This window comes from Octopus sinensis, linkage group LG11 (assembly GCF_006345805.1).
Source record: "Octopus sinensis linkage group LG11, ASM634580v1, whole genome shotgun sequence".
Taxonomy (NCBI): Eukaryota; Metazoa; Mollusca; class Cephalopoda; order Octopoda; family Octopodidae; genus Octopus; species Octopus sinensis.
In genome coordinates this window covers 42,682,069-42,706,651 of record NC_043007.1, presented here as the reverse complement: position 1 = coordinate 42,706,651, position 24,583 = coordinate 42,682,069, and the positions used below count along the sequence as shown (strand labels likewise).

The 24,583-nt window shown below is 35.7% G+C and overlaps 2 protein-coding genes and 1 long non-coding RNA gene across 7 annotated transcripts in view; 1 reads left to right on the top strand and 2 right to left on the bottom strand.

Moving 5' to 3' along the window:
• Positions 1-4,053, top strand: part of LOC115217226 (presenilin-1) — a 35,551-nt gene extending 31,498 nt beyond the window's left edge. For all 5 annotated transcript variants that reach the window (XM_029786867.2, XM_036507432.1, XM_029786866.2 and 2 more), the window contains 2 exons: positions 1,138-1,250; positions 2,927-4,053. In XM_029786867.2, coding sequence (XP_029642727.1) covers positions 1,138-1,250; positions 2,927-3,082 — 269 coding nt within the window. In that variant the 3' untranslated portion in view covers positions 3,083-4,053. The remainder of the gene's footprint in view (positions 1-1,137; positions 1,251-2,926) is intronic.
• LOC118765406 lies at positions 135-19,530 on the bottom strand. Its single transcript, XR_005001269.1, has 3 exons — positions 19,163-19,530; positions 1,097-1,102; positions 135-145 (listed from the first exon to the last, which is right to left on the bottom strand). It is a non-coding gene; the product is annotated as an uncharacterized LOC118765406 (long non-coding RNA).
• LOC115217126 (protein ABHD18) lies at positions 15,813-18,405 on the bottom strand. The gene has a single exon (XM_029786729.2). The coding sequence runs from the start codon at positions 17,883-17,885 to the stop codon at positions 16,398-16,400; it is 1,488 nt and encodes a 495-aa protein (XP_029642589.1). The 5' UTR covers positions 17,886-18,405; the 3' UTR covers positions 15,813-16,397.
• Positions 19,531-24,583: the final 5,053 nt, after the last annotated feature.

The window sequence follows — 24,583 nt, the reverse complement described above, 5'->3', positions numbered from 1 at the left end:
TCTGCTGAGATCTTGACATGTGAGGTAAAAACTTGTGTTAAAACAGCAATGCAGTAAGAGGGGTTAATTATTGTCATCACAGTTTGTGTTAATACCAATAAAATCTATATCTACTTAAGAAAACAGGTAATGATAATTTTTTCTTCTTTTTGTTTAAAAATGTTTTTTCGTAATTTTGCTGTAAAGGGATTGATAATAAACCAATATTTTCATGTAGAAACTTACTAAATTTTTTTTAAAATTTATATTTATCACTCTCTCTCTATTATATGCTTCTCCCCTGACCAAATCTATGTTGGGTTGCTCACGAGTTGGAAGCAGCAACAATTTATTCATTTGGACACCGACAAAAAATTACTCAATGAATATTGTTTACCCTGAGGTGCTTCAAGATTGACAAATTTTCAGTTTGAAATTCTATTATTACAATTTGGATCTTTTAAAATAACATATAGATATTTTGAAATAATTATGAGAAAAAAAATTATCTTTATATTTATTGTTTACTAATCTGAATAAGAACTGCAGTAAATCTAGCAATGCCAGGTAATTCAGCTAGTTTATAATGTGTGTGTGAGACACTGAGAGACTGAGTGTGTTTACCATGATGTTTTTAAACATTCATGCTGACTGTAAAGAGAGGGACATTCAAACAAGGAGTGTCATTTGTTTGCAATCCTCAGAAAGCATGTCTAGGTTGTTTATATTTCAATAGACTTGTTCAGAAACAAGTGAGGGTTCCTGATAGGAAGGGAATTTGGCTCTTAAAAATATCTGCCCCAAGAAAGTTTCATCTGCCTCATGCAAGAACGGAAAAGTACATGTTGAAATGAAGGTGGTAGTGATGATAATAATGATTGTGTGTTGTGGAGGTCTGCACTCAGCTCTGCCAATATATGTGTAGGTGCATTGTTACCAACTCTCTTCTCCACTCACTTTCTCATCTTTTATGTCTTTTACTTTTCTGCTTTTCCATTTTTCTTTTCTTTCTTTATCACTTTTCCTGATCTCCTATCCTCTCTCTAGCAGCTGACTTTAATTTAATGTGTTGGCTATTTTGTATCTTTGTCCTTATCTGTTTTTTTTTTATCTAAACTCTCCTCTATTTTTAATCATAAATGTTATTCGTTTTTCTAGGAGGTGTAAAGTTGGGTCTTGGAGACTTTATATTCTATGGTGTTCTAGTTGGTAAGGCTTCTTCCTATGGAGATTGGAACACAACACTGGCCTGTTTTGTAGCTATATTGATTGTAAGTATTAGAAATTAACATGTCATTTCATTTCTTTTTTCTCTGAATAAAAGCATTGACTTGAGGTTTCTAACAGGCCAGTCACTGATTGGAGAGAGTGACAGTAGAGTGCCTGTACAACTCAGAATAAGTACCATAAAATATTTGGCTGCATGGATACAGAGTTTAGTTTGATACCATGTGATTTGACTTCTATCTTTTTGTGCAGTACTTTAGGCAAGTGTTTTCTATTGAGACCTTGAGCCAACCAATGCTTTTTCATTGAAATTTGTTGGTGGAAACTGTATGGAAGCCTATCATGTACATATATATCATTATCACAGTCATTCTTTTAGTGTCGACTTTTCCATGCTTGCATGGGTTGACTGCCCTTCTTCTCATCAATTCTCACCTATTTACAAGTAAAGTAACATGTCCAGACATTTTGTGGAGCATTTACAATTATTACATGAACTCATGGCAAGGAGACAGTAACACACACGTATATGTGTATACATACAACAGGCGTCTATCAGTTTCCATCTACCAAGTCCAGTCACAAGGCTTTGGTCAATCTAGGGCTATAGTAGAAAACACTTGCCCAAGGTGCCATACAGTGGGATTGAACCTGAAATTATGTGGTTGGGAAGCAAAATTTTTACCACCACTATGCCTGCACCTTGTACTTATAAATAAATATACATGATGGGGTGTTGGAAAGTTCCTGGCTTTCAAGGTTTCGCAAGAGGCCTGTTTGGAGGCCAAGCCTTCCAAGTTCTTTTACAGGGCTTAGATAAACTGAAGATAAACTGCTGCAATAAGTGTGTAAATCTGAGTGGGGAATATGTTTAATGAAATCATAATTAACTGATCCTCTTGTATCTTCTTTTACTGAAAGTCAGGAACTTTTTGCACTCCCTTGTATGTATTAGGGGCTTCTTTCAGTTTGTTAGCCAAATCTACTCCCAAGCCTATACATATATATAACACATTGCTCAACCTGTGTCTATGAAAGATGACTCTTGCAAAGGTGTTGCATAATGGTCACAAGTGCTTTACTTTCTGTTTTCTTTTTCACCTGCAAATTTGTGCTTTGAATTTTCTTTTTTAAAATTTTGTCCATCAACATAGCTACATGTTGATAAGGGGGAAATGGCTTAAAATGGTTATTTAACATACTAGAAATAGCTGCCAGATTACATTCAAATTCTTTAAATCAGACACTTTGTTTTCCCACTGCATAAATATTTCTACAGTTGGAATTCATAAGGGTTTATGAGCATCTTAATGCTATGATTTCTTGCTAATGACTGAGCACAAAATTATAATTAGAAAACATAGTCAGTAATGGTTGATGTTCTGCATGACCTTCAATATAACAAGTTATTCATCCAGTTAGAAATAGGAGTCAAATCTCTCTCAACTTCACACTCTACCATTTTAAAAATGGAAGTCTACAATAAAGATGCCCCAGATATTGTCTAAAATACGAATGTTGGACTAGACATGGCTGGATCACCTTTCATTATAGGTCTCATGAACTGAGAATGACTTAGGATCAAACTGCAACTTTTTCTCTATTGTTAAACTACTATATTCAAACTAATATTAGAAAATTTTTTTCATTGATTTATTATATATTTATTATTGAAGTTCTAAAATATTAATATATATGTTATATTTACTTTTCTCTTCAGGGATTATGCTTCACTCTGCTTCTGTTGGCAATATTTCGAAAGGCTCTACCTGCTTTGCCTATCTCAATTACATTTGGACTGATTTTCAATTTTGCTACCCGTGGCCTTGTACGACCATTCATGGATAACTTAGCAAGTGAACAGATGTATATATAACCTTTGATGAAATGACTTTTATTGTCATTGTTAGCTATCCCAAGAAAGAATATCCTCGTCTACAGACAGCAATCATTGCCCTGTATATGTCTTTCATTACTGCTTTTGTTCTCAGACAATGGTTATTTTAACTTCCTCAGAGACACTTTTCTATCATAATCATCATCATCAACCTTATGTTTGACGACTGCTAAAATTTTGAAGAAAAGTTTTTTTTTGTTTTTATGCAAGATTTAAGATTATAGAAAATCATGAATGGACAGAATCAACATACCAAATGTTTATTTATCCTTGAATTCTAAGAGTCAGCTATATTTAAAGACATCCAAATACTGATATGGATGAAATTGGTTCTTTGACTGACCCTCCCATGCCCTTCCCATTCATATAATATTTTGTATAACCATTCCAGTAGTTTCTAGAGAAGGCAAAAGGAAAATGCCTTTATTCTCCAATCTCGATTCCTATATGTAAACACATTCATCATTGCTGACCCAATGTTATTCCACTAGTTAGCAAGGTTTCCTTCCCTCTAAGGGTGTTCAATACTCAAAACTGTTCTCCTTCCCCATCCCGCATGCATACACTCACACACATACACACTTCACTTCTTTGAACCTTTCTATGATACTCTCTTCCATCCATCTTGTATTTTCAGTGACACAAAACTCACCTATTATCAAGCTGTCTTTGTTATTCATTCTATGGGAAAGGGAAAATATTAACATTTTTAACCTAACAGTATCTTTTTGTATCAAAACATTGCATGTTGACACATTACATATTTTCTCTAACCCTTCATTTATAAAGTATACTCTTTTGTGTGTGTGTGTGTGTGTGTGTAGTAGTAGTAGTAGTAATTGCAGCGGTTCTCTAAGATGTTTTGTGAATTCAACATTTGTTGATATATGAAATCAGTTTGTGTTAATTTAACTACTGTTTGGTATTTAAAATTTTTATTTAAACAAAAATTTTGTGTTTATTCAGTATATTTGTGTTTGTATGTGTAGTATACTAAAAATATATGCATGTTAAATATATATATGCTTGTATACATACATACAAATATATATATATATATGTTTGTATGACACGTATAAATATATGTTTGTATGACACGTATATATATATATGTTTGTATGACATATATATATATATATGCTTGTATGACATATGTGTTTGTATACATATATATGTAAGTGTATATGTTTTTTATGTATTGTATGTTAAATGCACACACACACATTAAAAACAAAGAAAATGTTTTGAGAATTCTATTTATGAATAAAAGGAAGAAAATATATTTTTATCAAAATATGCTACCGGTTTCAATTGTTTAAGCTAACTTAGTAATGCTATAAGAGAAGGGAAAATAAATTGAATAAAATAAATATTTCATGATAATATATACACACACACTTTTGATTTATATCTGTTATGCCATGGTAGTTTGGGTTAGATGTATATATTATTGAGACATTGTTTTACAGCTCAGTGCTCTTCTACTTACTAACATGTACCTGCTTTTCAAGTAAAGAACTCCTTATGTTTTTGAAGACATGAAGGTAGCAAACGATTTGTTCACTGCAGAAAATGACAGCATCAGTGATTTCAGAGAAGCACAAATGTAAACAAACCCACTGACACACCCTCATATGTGCACATGCATATGTATATACAATGGGCTTCTTTTAGCTTCCATCTACAAACTCCACTCACAAGACCTTGCTCGAATTGCTACACAGTAGGACCAAACACAAAACCAGGTAGTTGGAAAGTAAACTTCTTAACTACACAGCCATGCCTGATTCAAACATGCAATAGCACTTATTCATTAATACTCCAGACTCTGTCCTTCACAGTTCCTGTGAAGAAAGGAAACTGTAAACTTAATCACACAGTCATGCTTGTGCCTCAAGCTATAATTGTTAAGGAGGGCATTCAGCTATAGAAATCATGCCAAAAGAGACAATGGAACCTGGTGCAGCCCCTGGTCTTACCAGCTCCTGTCAAGCCATCCACTTATGCTAGCATGGAAAATGGCCGTTAAATGATGTGTATAAATATATATGTATATAATATATATGCATAAACATTATGGATATATGAAATATATATATACACACACACATATAGGCACAGGTATGACTGTGTGTTTAAGAAGTTTGTTTCCCAACTATGTGATTTTCATTCATTATGTGGTACTCTCAGCAAGTGTTTTCTGCTTAGCTCCAAGCCAACCAAACCCTTGTGAATGTTTGCTTGAGAGAAACTGAAAGAAATTCATCATGTATATCTATGTCTCTCTCATCATACAAGCAGTGCTTATTTTCAAACTTACATGGAAACATGTTTAGCAATAGGAAGGGCATATAGATTTTAAAAATTTGCCTCAATGAATTCCATTTAACTCATGCAAGCATGATATATGCTCAATATACACAGACATACACATGTATATCATCATCATTGTTTCATGTCCACTTTTCTTTGCTTACATGGGCTAGATAATTTGTTCAAGTAGATTTTCTACTTTCCTGTCACCAACCCTCACTAGTTTCTAATGAAGGTAATATTTTCCTATGGTCAGATATGGTATTCATGAAAGACTTGGAAATGAACATCATTTGTATGATGATAATGCTCATTTGCAATCATCATATGATGCAAGATGTGAGTATGCACTGGCCCCACACAGATTATATTTATATATATATATAATGGGCCTCTTGCTATAGCAGAAGATACTTTGCACAAGGCACTGCACCTAAGACCACATGGTTGGGAAACAAGTTTCTTACCCATAGTATATATGTGTATGTATCATTGTTTTAACATTTGCTTTTCCATGCATGCTTGGGTAGGATGGAGTTTATTGAGGCAGATACTCTATGGTCAGACACTCTTCTTGCTGCCCACCCTAATCTGTTACCAAGGAAACTAGTATTTCCTCATGGTCATGTTTACAGAGCATTGGAAATGCATGACACTCCTTGTCTGACAGTGACACTCATTTACAGTCACACATACACAACAGGCTTCTTTCAATTTCTGCCTACCAAATTCACTCACCTAAGGTGCCATGCAGTGGGACAGGACCCTATGTGGTTGGGAAGCCTTGCCTGCACCTGCACGTATATACAAGTACTGAATATATGTATATAGATACCAAATATGTGCTTGTGTGTGTCTATGTATATATATATATATATATATACACACATATACACACACGTGGCAAATGTATATAAAGATTACATACATGCTAAATATATAAATTCTGAATATACATGTGTTTATATATGTATGCATGCATATATATAAATTTATATATACATATGTATATATAGATATGTATGCATCTATATATATATGTGTGTGTGTATATATTTCAATTATTTTTTTATAAAGCAAACCCACCCACCTGAACCCCTTCCCCCCTAACTCCACAATACAAATTTCTTGTATTGAAATGATCTAAATTAAAAGCTTTGTGTTAATTTATGTTCCAAACAAAATCTTAATGACAAAAGTTATTTTACTCAATTCTTCATTATTTAAAAAATTCAAATAAAGGCAGTGTATTTCAACAGAAATACAGTAAGAGGGGTTAATCATTGTCATAACAGTTTCTGTGTTAATACCAATAAAATCTATATCTGCTTAAGAAAACAGGTCAAATGACAAATTTTTCTTTTTGTTTTTTTTCACATTGCCATTGTTTAAAAATGTTTTTTTCATAATTTTGCTGTAAGGGATTGATAATAAACCAATATTTTCATGTAGAAACTTACTAAATTTTCTTTTCTTTTTCTTTTAAATTTATATTTATCACTTTCAGTATTTGTATTGATATGTGTAGGTATGGTTTTGTGTAAGAAGTTTGTTTCCCAACCACATAATCTCTGGATCAGTTCCACTATGTGGAACTTTGGGCAAATATCTCTTACTATAGCCATGTTGACCAAAGCCCTGTCAGTGGATTTTGCCAACAGAAACTGAAAGTAGCCCATGTGTGTATGGCTATGTGGCAAGAAACTTGCTTCCTGACCACATGCTTTCAGGTTCAGTTCTACTGTGTGGCACTTTGGACAAGTGTATTCTATTATAGCCAAGGGCTGACCAAAGCCTTGAGAGTGGATTTGGTAGATGGAAGCTGAAAGAGGCCTGTTGTATGTATGTGTCCACCACCACTTGACAAGTGATGCTGGTATGTTTACACCTCTGTAACTTAGTGGTTCAGCAAAACATACCAGGCTTTAGAAATAAGAAAAGTACTGGGGTTAATTAATTTGATTAAAAATCCTCCAAGGCAGAGCCCCAGTGTAACTGTGGTCTAATGACTGAAACAAACAAAAGATATGTGTGTGTGTGTATATATATGTATGTGTATTTTACTGTCTCTTTGACTTCATGTGATAATTATATCACCATCATGCAGTTGGTGTCCTTCATTTCCAGTCTTCTGTAAAACATGTCAGGTCACAGGAAATATCTTACTTGGAAATAGGCAAGAGCTGGTGATAGGAAGGACATCCAGCTGTAGAGAAGTTCCATCTGATACCCAGGCAAGCATAAAGTGGACACTAAATAATGATGATATTACTGGAACCCGATAAAAAAAAATTATGCCATAGTCTAAAGGTAAGTTCTTCACACATGGTCACAACATAAGCTCACTTCTCAGATGAGATCAATTCAAATGACTTACACTACTAATACCCATATGTAAATCATGTTTACTGATAGCTGAATCTGTTTCATGGTCAGAACTACAGATAAAAGTTTTATCTAAACTCCTTGTCTCATATTGTTTTTCTTAGTGTGTGAAAAATGTGTATTTGTTCTATATATTATGTAAATGTTATTCACCTAACATGGTTCAAACAGCACTAAGAACTATTTTCTATATGCTTTCTTGCAATGAAATGCTTGTTAATCTTAAAATGTTCTTGTTATGTCTCCTCTGCACATGCACACTACACCCACACATAGAAGATGGGTTAAAAAATCTGGATACATTGAAAGAATGATTACATGTTATTTCATTTTCTGAAATAACAACAAATTTCCAAACTATTTTTCAACATGCAAGCATTTCTGGTTATATTCACATGATTTTGGAACACTCAAGAGTATTTGTACAGATGTCTAACTCCTTTAGTTCTCTGATGGTTCTTGGTCGATTCTTGTAGATTACTGGCTTTAGATGATGCTGCAAGAAATATGAGGTGTCAGGGCCTGAGTGTCCATTTAACAGGTCCTGTCTCCCAATCTGTATTCCTGAAAAAGTTTCATCCAAATAATTCATGTTCTAACATCACAGTATGTGTGAGTATACACATAAAGTTGGACAGAATTTATTGAGGCTAAGTTTCTATGGCCAGATGCCCTTCTTGTTGCCAGCCATTATTTCCAAGCAAGCTAAAATTCCCTCATGGGCAGACATGTTTCTGCAGAATAGTGGAAATGAATTACAGTGACACTCATTTATAATTCACATAATGTAAAGGTAAGGAGACAGAAACATAGCTTACTATCCCCATCAAATCAAATTTACTTGTACAGGTGCCACACACTAGATGTCAAAGTGATCAGAGTCACTTTAAATGAAGAACATGATGCACTGCCTGTTCCAGGAATTGTAACCATGATCTTGTGATTGCAATACCCTAACCCATAGTCCATACTCTTTCATACACACCCACAATCCACTCAGAAACAGATGGCAAGTCTGGGGCTATAGTAGAAGGCATTTGCCCACAGTGCAACTGTACCTAAAACCATATGGGTTCGGAAGCAAACTTCTTAACCACACAGCAATGTCCACGTTATCAGAATTCTAGAGACTGTCCCAACTACTATATATAGGGTGAAGTTAGGTTTACCATTTATATTTTGAAATATTTGATTGAAGAAAGTTGTAACAAGTAAAAATGCTTCCCCACCCTGGAATCTTTAATTTTTCTGAGGCCCTCTCCCTTAGACATTATTATTGAAAACACTTCAATTTTGTAACAAATAGTTACCTGTAGAAAGAAGTCATGGTTGAAAAATAATTATAAAACTTACATTTACCACTAACATAACAAACACCATCAAAATATTAGTGTCAGTTAATTTCACATTTGTTTCTATTATTTCATTTTACAAAAACCAAGAATATTTTCTGCTATAAAACCATTTAAAGCCAAACGATATTTTGCTAATATAATTTGTGGACAAAAAAATTTCTGTTGATATCCAGAAAATTAGTAACTTCTAAAAAAATATTACCTTTTGAGCACAAAAGTAAAATCATTTTACCAAAATAAAAATATATGTATTATCTTTTTACTGTACTTATTCAGTGAGATCTTTACAGTTGATGCAGTTTCACAAGTTTTTCAATATCAGGGTCCTTGGTTGGAGACCATATCTACTTAAAATTTCTAAGTGATTGAGAGGTTCTGATAGTAGGAAGGACATTTGGCTAAAACCTGACTCACTGAAGAAGTAGGGAAAAGCAATGGAAATTTCATCACAATTTCACTACTTGCTCATGAGCCACTGAGCCCATGGTAAAAATTTAGCTTGAACAATTTGATTACTGTGCATCTCAGTCAGGCTATTTTGTAGTCTGAAATCAATATCAGCTGTATTTGTTACAAATGGGTCTACTACCCAAATTGGCATGTGCATTTTCATGAGATCTTTGAACCTAATTTCCATCTCATTGTTCAATTTCAAGTGCTCAATGTGCTCTAAAATATTCTCTAGTAGCTCCTCTTCATTAGTGGCAAGGGATGGAAAACGTATGAATTACTTATGCCCAATATTGAATAGATTTAAGTTTTCTAAGAAAAGTGCTAGTAGCCTTTTTGCATATTAAAAGATTAGTATTTTTTACCTTGTAGCAGTTCAGCAAATTTAGCTTCTGAGATAGATAGAATATATCACATTTGACAGTTAGTATTTTTTTTCTCCATGCTGCTTACCATTCAGAAACATTGTTCCAAACTTCAATGAAGCAATTATTCTTAGGGATTGGCCTTGAATGTATGAGCTTCAAAGTAGTAACATGTTTAATTCATAGAACACTTTCCAATGCCAACATGATACTTTACACATCAATAATAAATTATTATTATCAAAGTGTCTTGAATCCTAGTTTTACTTTTATGAAGGAATGTAAGATACAGATAATGCATGGTATGTTTTTGTGTATAAATTTTAAAGAATTTTAGGAAGAGAGTGGTAGTTGTGTGAACCCTTACCTAATTCCCAAATATTTCTGTGGCCCCACAGAGCTTTGCTTTGTCTGAGAAACTCTAGTCTAAATGACCTGTTATAATTCAGCATGTATATTTACAGCTATTTAGCCATTTTATTACTTGGTAACACACACACAAGCTGTATTTTTCTGTACTTCAGAATTCACCAAGCTTCAGTATAGTATGGAAATAAATTCCAATAGTCATCCTGAATTTCTGACATATTATTAATTACTTGGATTAAATTTTGTCAATTGGTGCCTTAGTATATTGTTCAACTGGCCAAATAACACCACATTTTTTGAATGAAACAGTAGATTTCGCGAAATTAATGATGTTTTGTGTTGGCACATAAGATGATTCTGTTGTTACATTTTTACTTCTCGTTATCATGTAATGACTATTTTCCACACTGGCATGTGTTAGATGGTTTGATTGGAGCTGGCTAGCCGGAGAGCTGCACCAGGCTCCAGTCATATGTGTATAAATTCATCATCATCATCATCATATGCATAAGCACAGTTAAGTAGTAAAAAATGTTCACTTCCCAACCATGAGTTCAATCCCACTGCATAGCATCTTGGGCAAGCGTCTTCTACTATAGTCCTAGGCTAAGTAAGTCTTGTGGATATATTTGGTTGGTGCAAATTGAAAAAAAGTTCATTGTATAGGTGTGTGTGGGTTCAGAAGTACTCATCTACATGTTACTTGGTTGATTATAAACAATGGTTTTGCTAGCATTGTCATTTGAGCTTCTTGACCTACTACATAACCTGTGTAAACAAAAGGCTCTTTCATCTGATGTCATTTTCAGTTCTCCAAAATACATCTGGTTTGTTTCTTGTTTGATAGACTGCAGTATTCTTTCTGGTTCGTTAAGCTCTGAGTTAAAATTCTGCTAAGTCAATTTTGCTTTCCATCCTTCTGTGGTTGATAAAATAAGCACTGAATTTGATGTAATTAAGTAACATCCGCTTCTTAAAACTGCTAACCTTGTACCAAAATTAGAAAGAATTGTTATTGTTGTTATTAGTGTACAAGCAAATTTTGTCATAATTTGTTACATCCCTTTACTCTTTGACTCAAATCCTTTCTGAATTGAAAAGTACCAGTAATATACCAATTTAATTTAATAGAATATATTCTTTCTCCAAAATTTGTTGTTCAGAACAACAAATATTCAAAAATAGGTTCATCATAGAAAAGCTCAACACAATGTATGGACTATTTTGATATAAGTAAACATTTTCAGTTCACTATATACATAACACTGTGTAACATTTTTATTCCTTGTGTAGCAACTGTTATTTCCTATTTGCTTATCCCTAGAAAGTATGAAAAATGGCAAATATTTCCTTCTAACTTTGCTTTTGTTACATTTATTCAAACCCCAATACATCCCTTTCAACACATGGCTATGATGGTCCCACACTACTGCTGCTGCTCGTAATCAGAGATGCAGATATTGTTAGTCACTAAGGGACATGCTCTCAAGTGGTTATGGTCAAGCAACTAACAAGCAAATCTGTGATATTGAGCTATAACGATATTTCTGCTTCAGCAATTCAGTGCTGAACCTGTATGAAATGTAATAGAAAACGGGTCAGTTTGAAAACTGACGTCCAGGTCACAAAAGCAAAGTTTGAAGGGAATAGTAGCCATTTCCTTTGATTTCTAGATAGAAGCAAATAGGAAATAGCACTTACTGACCAAAGACAAAAATTTCAAATTTTGTTACACTGCATGAATTCAGCTGCCTTATTATATCAACCAGTGTTATGGCCAACTTTATAACAGCATCTTGACTCAATATAATACTGATACAGTCTACAATAAAGACAGAATCCAAAGGAAAGAGTGGTGGCATATCAGCAAAAATGTAATAAGTAAATTTTAGTAAATTTGAATTCCTCTCTGTATGCTGCAGTAGAAGTGAAAATTTTGTTGGGGTTTATTTTCTATCTCCATCTGTGGCATACAAACTTTTTCAAAAGAGCCACTAGCACTTAATTTCCCTCAAATCACACTCTACCAATTTTGAAAAAGGAAGCACACATTAGGTAATACAGTACTAACCATTAAAGAAAGACTGTATGGTTCACAGCTGTAGCTTTAACCCTTTAGCATTCAGATTATTCTGTCAAATGTAATGCCTTTTTATTCATTGTTTTGAATTAATCATGCATTATTTCGTAGCTTTGAGAGTTCAATGATATTGTTTATTTTTAGAATGACATTGTAGGATGGGTGTGAGAGGCTGGATCTGGATAGTTTGAACAAAAAACTGCTAGAATATTTGGGCCGGATATGGCTGGATTGAATGCTCAAGTGTTAATTATAAATTTGCCCAGTCAGGACTAATGTGGAACCAAACAGCATATTGAGACACATAGATCCACAGTCTTGTAGCCTGAAATTTTGGTTACTGAACATATTGTCCTCCCTCACAATCTATAAATTAGTCTTTGAGAAAAATATAAAAATTTGTTTAAATAAAATATCAAGCTGCAGAATCTGGGGAAATTAATAATGGTCAGTGTCAGCAAATAGTAAGTACATAAAGTTTGCAAAGAGGAATAAATTAGATTGGTATGAAACCACTTTTCCAAACAAGAACCTTCATCAGAAGAAGATAAAATGAGGGTTTCTTCTTCACAGCAATCAAATTGATTCCCTTCATCAATGTTGGTATGTGAAAAAATATATAAAAAAACGTTTTGCATATATTGAATAATACAACTATTAGAACTTTTAGAACTTCTAATAGAAATTTTAGAACATTTTGTTGATTTGCTACATTTTGCTACTAAATTTCTAATTTTAAGAAGAAATTCTTTCCACTGTTTCAACTGAGAGGTTTCAACAAATGATTTTCATCATCAATGAAAGACTACATAGTGGTACCTGTTGGATTTGTTAATAATAAGACAGCAAATTTCCAGAGTCATAAGAACATCAGATGAAATACTTTTGTTCTGGCTCTCTGCATTCTAAGTTCAAATCTCACCAAGGCCAACTTTGCCTTTCATCCTTTCTGATTCGCTAAATCTTGGATTTTGGTAACAAAGTGGACTCTGCTAAAGACACCAAAAGGCAATAAACTGGATGACAGATTAAGCCTATCATTCAAGAATAGGAACGGTTCCTCTGAACGGCTTTGATACAGTTATCAATAAACAATTTCACATGAAAGTTTAGCTGTGGTAGAGGCCCTAAAGAGCCATACAATGAATATTGAGCCTAGTTGTAAAGCAAGAATCCATGATCTATGAACTGCTGGAACACTGCCATATTTCTCTCACTATCTGAATTGACACTATGAAGGAGCCAGGTACAGAGTGTTCACATTGCAGGCCCTACCAATCTTTTCACTGTCATTCTGAGGACACAACCAGAAAGAAAGGAAGTACTAAAAATGATCTCCATTGGTTTCAAAGCTACACATTTTTAGTAAATTTGATTCCAGTACATAGCTGGTACTTATTTAATTGGTCCTAGAAAAACAAAAGGGAAGTCGACTTGGCAGGATTTGAACTCAAAATGTACAGTCGTGTAACTAATGATCACAAGGTATATTTTGTCAGACAATAAAACTAATGTCATAGACAGGAGGTCATAAATACTGGGGGAGAAGAGTAGTCGATTTAAATGCAAGTACTTGACTGATATAGATATGTTATCTATCCCTGGATGCAAAAGGGAAGTAATATTGTAAGGCATTTTTGTCTGCTCTAACAAGTTTGCTAATCACCCTCCTCTTAATAATAATAATCTCTTACATAATCAGAACAATAAACAGCTATCAGTATATTTTATTGTAAATAATGCTTTTAAAACAGACAAGAATACTGAGGTATGTTGATACAACCATAAAGACAATAATCTTGTAAATATATGCTAAGCTAAATCAAGTCTCCTCCTGATTGCTATAGAGAAGTACACTGAGTTGCAAACCACATATTTTTGTATAAACAATGATAACATAGGAAAGCTTTTATACAGTCACACAACTGGCTAGAAATACCAGCCAAATCTCATGTAAATCATATCCTACCATTTTATAGAAAGACTAATTTGGTAATGCGGTCCTCTCAAACTGGGTGGGGAAGATGAGATGATCACATCTGGAATACCTTTGATTATGGGTTTGTTCAATCAAGGATTAAGAAATTGTTACTTAGCAACAATTACAATGTAACTGGTTTCATTATTATTAGTTTTCCTTCCTTTACTCTATGCTGGAAAATTAAGCTGAAGTCAAATGCTACTGAAACCCTAACTGGCTTTTAAGAACAGGGGAAAGGTTCTCAGTTCCAGTTTTGCTTTAATCACAGGAAAGATACACATCCTCCTGGATAAGAAAATGGCCTATTTCAAATAAACTTCTCTCATAAGCTGGTTCCTATCCTCAACAGTGAAGTAAAGTGAAGTATGCATGTATTTATTTAAGGTTTATATCCTTTTTTTAGGGCTTCTGAGACTGCTGAGATGATTTTGCTAACAGAGAATTCTGCTAAAGACACCAAAAGGCAAGGTAGTTGCAATAAACTAAATGACAAATTAAGCCTATCGTCCAAGAATAGGAAAGGTTCTTCTGATAGGCTTTGATACGGTTATCAATAAACAATTTCACATGCAAGGCTTTGCTGTGGTATAGGCTCAAGTAGCTATATAGTGAATACTGAACCTGGAATTACCTAGTTGTGAAGCAGACTTTTTAACAGAAACATTTTCAGTGAAATAGAATCCATAATCTATGAAATGCTAGAACACTGCCATATCATCAATTCAACCATTTTACTTCTGCATCTGCTAGAAAGAATATGTAGAGGTCAAACAATAACTTTCTATTCATTTCAGTTCTACATACTAGACTGCTATCAAGCTGCAAGAAGTTGGAACAGAACTTACAACTGGTTACTCTTGCTATTACAAAAGAGTATGCTGAAAGGAGGCTTGTGTTTTAAATTTGTGATTGATTATAATATATGATCAAAGGCATTCAAACTTGTCTCTTTTCTAGGTATAATATATCCAAAACAACATTCTGGATAAATGTTTCCTTCCTCTTTTAAACTTGTACAATGTGATTTTAGGGTGATTAGGCTGCTATTTCTGGCAGATCGAACGACCGCATAAAGGCTCCTCCTTTGACACGTTTGCCAGTAGTTTAATCACAGACAAGACAGAGTAAACTTTTGAAAATAAGGAAAAATAGGTATGGAATTAAAACAAAGGTGTAGTTTTAGTGCTGCCATTTTTTTTAATAAAAATTAAATTGCTATAGTAGAGTTCTGAAATTTGATTGTTCAATTAAAGAATCTTTTAGGGAATAAAATAAACTGTAAATATAATAATAAAAACATAATATTTTCATAAACCGATCATAATTAAATCAAAGAGTAAACAAGATCATAATGTAAAGTTCAAAAGATACATGTACACTGAAAATAATTAAACAAAAAAGAAAGTCGATCTTCAAAGTAAACTAAATTTGTTATTCCACAGGTGTTATTGCGATGAATCCAGGATAATTTCAGTGTATCATCCACTTAATGCTACAACGGCCTGTGTATAGCCTTATGAACCCGTGATTAGGAAAATGATTAACAAGTAGCATGAAACATGACAGGGAAATAATGAAAAATTATTCACTAAGAAATAAACAGAAGTTAAGAAAATTCACTTTGTTGTTTCTAGCTTAAATATTTATTTCTCTTACGTCTCTATTTCTGCAATACACACAAAATATCACTGATGCAGAACGCCGCATAAAGTAATTTAAAACTAAACTGATAGGCTTTGGTTTCACATACAAACAAAACGTAGTAGAAAAACACAAAACTCAACCCTTAACTCAAGTGACATGAAATATGTCCAGGTTTGGTATAAATCAAATTATGGGGTTAAAAAAATGAAATAAAATACAATAACTTCATTAAATCGTTTTCTAAATATCACATTTTTAAAACCTCAAATAGATTTTTATGGTATTTTTCTCTGTAAATTATCTAAAAATACTGACATGTGGCGTACCTTTAGCATATTTAACATGAGCACATCTACGTGTAATACTTCTGAATCTGTTTATCAAATGCATCTTTGATAGCCATTCGGAAGGTTTTTTGGTTGAACAAGAAGGCAGATATGTGACCAGAATCAATGTAGCGCACTTCAGCTTCAGGCCATAGCTGCTTCAGACTGAGGACCCCTTCATGAGGAATGTAAGCGTCTTGTTTTGCAGCCACAATGATAATCAAACTAGTATCTACGGGTTGTGTGTAATTGCCAAGGTGAGTGAACTCTTCCATCACATCTCGCATAAAATTCAACGCTTCTTCAGAAACTCTTTTAGTAGAATGCCTTTTTTCCTTTTCTTTTTCTTTAGTCGTCTGTGACCTAGTGATGTGAGATTTGGCAGCAGCATAGCTTAGGGATAAATACCGAGATTTCCAGTCTGTTTTCGACGGTTTGGACAAAGTTGTGAGAATGTTAGTGTTGTTAAGGGCTTGAAAAGAATCAGCAGCAGTAGCTTGTGTGTTTTCCAAAGATATAGTATTGCTAGGGTTAAAATCGACCATTTTGTTTTCATCTTCTTTGCGTATAGAGAGGGATTCTTCTTTGGTTTCAAAATCAAGTTTTAGATTTAATAAAGACGGTTTATTTTGACTACGATAAAAGTTGAGGACATCTTTTAAGGACTCGTCCATATCTTGTACATATTTCTGTCCAAGGCGGAAGGCTCTGGCCACATCTTCGGGGGAGTGGATCATTTTCTTGATATCGGTCCCATACTGACTTTCTTCCAGATACTGAGACTGTAAAACTCGCCAGGGGATGGCTTCACTGAGAACACCATGTGTGAATACACCAGACGCGGTACTCCAGGACAGACAGGGTATTAGTGAAAGAGGTTTATTCCAATTTGACGCAGCCAAGGAAGCCATATGTCCCCCCATTGAAATACCAGTGATGCCCAAAGGACCCCACCCTTGCTGTTCACACCAGTTAAGCAATACTAACGACTCTAGGATGAGAGCTCCGCCCATTACGAAAAGGTCACTTACATTGTGCAACGCCGATCGTAACTGTTGTTTTGGTTTACGCATGCCATAGTAAGGATTTTCAAGAATGATTGAAGCGATTCCAAACTCCTTCAGTAAAGGTTTCCCCAACAACGTTCGTCTTCTCCAGTAGAAATGGTCTCCAGTGCCACCCAGTTGAACACAAACCGGCTTTAGTTGAGATTTCCATAATTTAGGTAAAATCATTTGAAATTTGGCGATTTCAACTTCTTTGGGCATCACATCTGACATATAGACTGCGAAGGGCGAGAGGAAATGTCCTTCCAATATGCGGTGGTCATCCTGTTCTATATCCTTGTCGATATGTACAGGATAGTCGGGTGGAACTAACTTAATGCATTCCTCTCGATTCGAGATAATTTTCCTACAGTTGAACAGTTTTTTCAAGTTTTCTGGTTTACCCCAGCCTTTGGTAAACAGTTTCGATATCAAGAAGCGACGGTACCACTGATCGAGTCGACTCATGGCTTGGATCACGTTAATATTTTCAGTTCGAAACACATGGTTTAAACAATAACACGGTTATTGTGCGTTCATTATTTTACCTCCGTGGTTATTATGGGTGCAGATAGTACGTCTGGTATTCAACCTGTAGTTCAACAGCTTTTTTCAACATTGTCGGTGTAAGCAGACGGACAGAACAAGGGCAACAGATCTTACCATATATTGAATTCCAGAATTATACAGAGTTTAGTAAAATTCCAAAGTTCAAAAGATAACAACTTGATAGTTTTTAGAAACGTAAAACTGACAAATATTACTTAAATAGTTTTTTTAAATATTCCCTCTATATTTTCAGCAATTACAACGTGTCTAAAGAGACTTTTATGTAAATGGGTTAACTGTTATTTTCGTAATTTGAAGCGTGATATACTACCAACATGGCTCCAAGTAACCACTTGGCTAAGCATATCTCAGGCACACGTCGCATGTTGTTGATGTTCAGGTTCAAGTTAGCCCTGATCGAGCATACCAATGAGCGAAAACATCGCAATCGCGACCCTTCCACCTTTTTATTTATTGATTTATTTATTCTAAATATAATGTATCTCAATCCATACCTCGTGTTACCTCATGTAAGACGATAGTAAGAGATGAGTTGAAAGAAATTTATGTTATTTCTAATCGGTTGAATGATCAGTTAGCAGCTTTCCCACCCCAGAATTTTGTTATTTTGCCAAACACATTTGTGTCCTGGTTACATTACCCAACGTGTCTTTTGTTTCTAAGGCGATGGGTGTGGGTTTAAGAACGATTCAGCTACTGTTTCTAGCGGTCACGTAGTGTTTGGCGCGATTGATTTTAACTTTATATTTTGTGGATATCTTTTTCTCTCACGTAGCTTTCGTAATATATATTAAGATAATCGTTTTCAGTTTATGCTTTGTATCTTTTCACTTTCAACGTGGTGTTATCATAACAGTTCACTAATTCTTCACTCTTAAATCTTTAGCTGCATGTTGTAGCAAATCATACTGGACACTATACAAAATCTAGTTTTACATCATTCTTCCTGAGTTCAATAGACGTCAGAGTAGAATTTGCTTGACAATCACTCTCAGGATAATAAAATAAGTATCATTATTAACACCTGATAGATATTAAACAAACTCTATTAATTCAGTCGAATATGCTGCTCAGTCTCTTCAAAGTTCGGCCTTTAATACTTTCTTAATTTTAAATTGTCATGCAAGAAATAATTTTCTCTGTCCAGTTTCAACCGCAATCCGGTTCACGGCAACATGAGGATTTCGTTCATATGAAAAATAATTCAAACGAAGCTTAAAACATAACACTAAAGAGATAAGTTTCATAGACGATAGTTTGAGAATGAATCATCAAAATTTGGTTGAGGTCATTTCACCTTGTATCTTCTAATGCTTTATTTATCTAGTATCCTACAACCGATCACACCGACCCGGTGTGAAAAGTCAACTTTCGATATAAATATAATAAACATATTTTTTCTCTTTAACCAGTGCATTGAATTCTTTACCAGACAATCTTTGAATTACATAAAATAAACTTTTAATGTAGTTTACATCTGGTGTGAGTGTGTGTGTGTGTGTATACATATATCTTTTACCTGTTTCAGTCGTTAAACTGCAGCCAGGATAGGGGCACCGCCTTGAATTTTTATTCAAATGAATCGACCCCAGTACGTATTTTTTGAGCCTGGTACTTATTTTATCGGATTCTTTTCCAGAATCGCTAAGTTACTGGGACGTAAACACACCAACACTGGTTGTCAAGTGGTGATAAAGGGACAGACAGACACATACACACACATATATATACATATTTCTTTATTACCCACAAGGACAAACAAGGATAGACATAGGTATTAAGTCGATTACATCGACCCCAGTGCATAACTGGTACTTAATTTATCGACCCCGAAAGAATGAAAGGCAAAGTCGACCTCGGCGGAATTTGAACTCAGAACGTAACGGCAGACGAAATACCGTTATGTATTTCGCCCGGCGTGCTAACGTTTCTACCAGCTCGCCGCCTGAGACATTACCTATATGTGGAGGCGTAATGGCCCAGTGGTTAGGGCAGCAGACTCGCGGTTGTGGTTTCGCGGTTTCGATTCCCGGACCGAGCGTTGTGAGTGTTGAATAAATACACCTAAAGCTCCACGAAGCTCTGGCAGGAGGTGGGGAAGAACCCTATTGTACTCTTTTAACCAACTTTCTTTCATTCTTTCTTCCTGTTTCTGTGACACCTGTATTTCAAAGGGCCAGCCTTGTCACGGTGAATCTCCCTGATACGTTTCTGTGGAGTGCTCCTCCGACGTTAATTTCGTGAGCAGGCTGTTCCATTGATCGGATCAACTGGAACCCTCCTCGTCATAATACACACACACATATATATACGAGTTTCTACCAGTTTCTGTCTAAGAATCCACTCACAAGGCATTGATTGGCTTGAAGCAATAGTAGAAGACTTTTGCCCAAGTGGGATGGAACCCAAGACCATGTGGTTGGGAAGCAAGTTTCTTACCACAGCAACTCCTGCAGCTATACCACACACACACATATACAGCAATAAGAAAATGGAGGGGATCAAGAGGTGGTTTCATCAACTTTTAGACATTGAATACCACCTCTTGATCCCATCCATTTTCTTATTGCTGTCATCATCATCATCATTTAACGTCCGCTTTCCATGCTGGCATGGGTTGGACGGTTCAACTGGGGTCTTGGAAGCCAGAAGGCTGCGCCAGGCCCAGTCTGATCTGGCAGTGTTTCTACAGCTGGATGCCCTTCCTAACGCCAACCACTCCGTGAGTGTAGTGGGTGCTTTTTTACGTGCCACCGGCACAGGTGCCAAACGAGGCTGGCAAACGGCCACGATCGGATGGTGCTTTTTACGTGCCACCGGCACGGAGGCCAGTCGGGTGGCGCTGGCTACGGCCACGTTCGGATGGTTCTCGTGGTTCTCTATGTATATATAAATATTTATATATATGTTTGCATGTATATATATATATATATAAACATAGTAAAAAGGCGATAAAATAAATTATTATTGCCGGTGATCTAGCACAAAAGACATTTTAGCCATTAGGCTAGATCACCGGCAATAATAATTTATTTTATCGCTTTTTTACTATGTTTACATATTTCTCGATAAATTTTGACCGTTAGACCCTACACCAGAACCCCCTCTGTCGGGTATGTTCTGCATCTGCGCAATGATCTGAAAAGTTAGAGAATGCAAATCAGTAGAGTCACACGTGCTTCTATTGATATGTACTTCTAGGATAACAGGTTGCTTACTGAAGAATCTGACCTGAGCAGATAAATTATATTTAATGCTGAAAAAGACGAAACTGCAGTATAAGATGAACCGAGTTTGTAAACGTTTTTAATTTTCATTTCACTAAATTTATCCAACTTTTGTGTATCTAGTACTCACTTCTTCTTTTAGAAGCCTTTTAATGTACTTATATATATATATATATATATATATATATATATATATATATATAATATATATATATATGTGTGTGTGTGTGTGTGTGTGCACGCATGTGTATATGTGTATATATACATGTATATATTTATGTAGCCCTATCGGATATGCCATCAGTGACACAGGTAGCCATGCTTATCAGTGATGTCGACAAAACAAAGGTTGCACAGTCAGTCAAGGAAACCTCTGATGCTATGCTCTTGCAGAAAGATCTACATGCCATCTATACATGGGCTGAGGATAACAACATGCAATTCAATGCAAGTAAATTCCAGGCCCTCCCCTACCATTTAAGCACTGCTCAGGAATCATAAGTCTTCTCTGCAATCAACCATCCTCAAGAAAAGTATGTAGCTCCACCTCCAAAACACAGCCTCTATCTCTGATTCCCAACACGGCTTCGTGCCGAAGAGATCATGCTTGACCAACTTACTGGTAATGGAAGAATTGGTGACACGTATCCTGGATGATGGTGATGCTGTTGACATCATTTTATTGGACTTTGCCAAAGCTTTTGACTCGGTTAACAACTGCCTATTACTTGTCAAACTTCAAGCATATCGTTTCCATCTGGATATTGTACGATGGGTTGGTGCCTTTCTCTTAGATTGCTCCTTCCAAGTCCAGGTTAATGGTTTGCTGTCCAACGTCTCCAGTGCGAGCAGTGGCATGCCTCAAGGTTCAGTGCTTGGGTCGTTATTGTTTTTAGTCTTCATCAATGACTTGCCCGACGACCTCACGCAACACACCCTTCTATTTGCCGACGATGTCAAACTGGTCGCTCCTCACAATGATATAGATGATCTTCGTCGATGCCTCCACCAAGTTTGGAGATGGTCAAATGAATGAGACCTGTGTCTGAATGTGCTGTCATCTGCCTGTTGGCTCCTCTCCTGCAACTCAACTTGATTTCGAGCTGGGTTGTCTGCTGCTGGAGAAGATGGACCAAGTAAAGGACCTGGATATCTTGGTGGATTCTTCCTTTTCGCCTTCGACTCAATGTGTCCATGCTGCCAACAAAGCACGCAGAGTTCTGTTTTTGATTCGACGGTCATTCAGAATGCTCACAGCAGCCATATTCCTACCGCTCTATGTCATGCTGGTGAGACCCATATTAGAGTACGGGATTCAAGCCTCTTCTCCTTATCTCCTCAAAGACATACATCATCTCGAAAGAGTCCAGAAGCTGGCTATGCACATGGTTCTTGGTGTCAAGCATTTGTCTTATGAAGAAAGGCTGAAGACGCTCGACCTTTATTCTCTCGAAAAACGCTGCTGCCATGGTGATCTCATTCTCGCTCACAACATCATAAGTGGAAAGTGTAACCTCTCGAAAGAGCTGTTCTTCACTCCTGCTCTGGAGCGTGGGCTGCAGGGTCACTCCAAAAAGCTGTATCTATGACGATTTCATCTCAATCAAAGGAGAGGAGCTTTATCTGTCCAGGTTGCGGATCCATGGAATAAGCTGCCGGACGAGATAGTGAAGATGCTGACGACCGCTTGGTTCAAAGTCTCTCTTGACCAGAAATGGCCTGAACTCTTTGTATGACCACCCTCGTACATAACTCCCTGTCCCCCTACATGGCCTTGCTTTTGCTTTATAGCCAATAAAAATTGAATTGAATTGAATTGTTAGAAAGGATAAAAAAAGTACAGCTCCCAAAATTACTGCAGAGCTTAATGACCACCTCAAGAACCCAGTTTCCACAAAAATTGCTCGCCAGGAGCTGCACAAAGCCGGATTTCACTGGAGGGCAGAAATCAGAAAACCACTACTTTCAAAAACAAACGTTTCAAAGTGTTTAGAGTGGAGTAAAAAACCTACAGAATTGGTCCCTAGAGCAGTGGAAGAATGTTATTTTCTCGGACGAATCATCCTTTACCTTATTTCCGACTACTAGCTGAGTATATGTGTGGAGACAGCCAAAAGAAACATTTGACTCAGACTGCCTTCTTCCAACTGTTAAAAATGGAGGAGGATCTGGGGTGCTATATCTTGAAAATCCACTGGCCCAATGGTTTCCCTTCATGGCAGAATTAATAGTCAAGACTATTTAAGCATTTTATCTGATCAAATTTATCCTATGGTTGCACCAATTTACACAGCTAAAGTTGTTACTGACACGAGCAACATTCTAGTGAAGATGAACATCTTTTCTGGCCACTACAAACCCCAGATCTCAATATCACTGAATATTTATGGTGCATTTTAGAAAAACAAGTAAGGAGTCAATATCTTCCACCATCATCACTAAAAGAACTGGAGACTGTTTTAGCTGAAGAATGGACAAAAATTCCTTTCGAAACAATTTAAACTTTGTACAAGTCCATACCTTGTAGAATTCAAGCTGTAATTACTGCCAAAAGCAGTCTTGTCCTATATTAAAATAAATTTGTATGAAATTTTAAGGTGCTTCCATTATTTTGTCCAACTCCTGTATATGTATGTATGCATGTCATCATCATCATACACACACACACTTAATGGGAGAGAGAGAGGGGGGGAGAAATGTTACCACAGAAGATGATTAAATTCAATCTAGCTAACAGGACAGCCTCTATGTGGTCAATCAACTTGTTAAATCTTTCTCAAGCCCACACCTATGGACACATTAGATAATGTAACTTGGATATACCCTGCAGGAATGCTTTGATCACAGATCTTCTTGATAAGAGTTGATTTGGAGTTAAGTAGCAACTAAATTCAAAGGATCCTCCACGTAGCCATTCATTCTTTTAGAAATGGTAGCCTCATTTTTTTATCATATCCTACCATCTTAAAAAATAGATAAAATAAAACCTGGAAAGTCTCCTTAAGTTTGTGTAATATAATCCGGTGTTCCTGTCGAGTAAGGTTGAAAATTGTCTACTGTGCCAAACATGCCTGTTGCTAAGGGAGTACACTAGACGGCTCCCCGCCTCACTATTCAATGGTACATTCTTAGATTTACAGTGGCACACTTGCTTTGAAACTCCACTTTTGCATTATTACAAATTAGTGCCCTCACAGAATATCCTGAAGCACCCCCAGAACCAAAACCTGGCGATGGGTATGGTGCCATTTACCTGTAGTTTTGTGTGCATTTTCAGCATCATAAAATGCAATTCAAAATAAAAAAACATGTGAGTGATTATGTGCCTTTATGACTACAGTTGAGTGACTGAAACAAGTAAAAGAATGT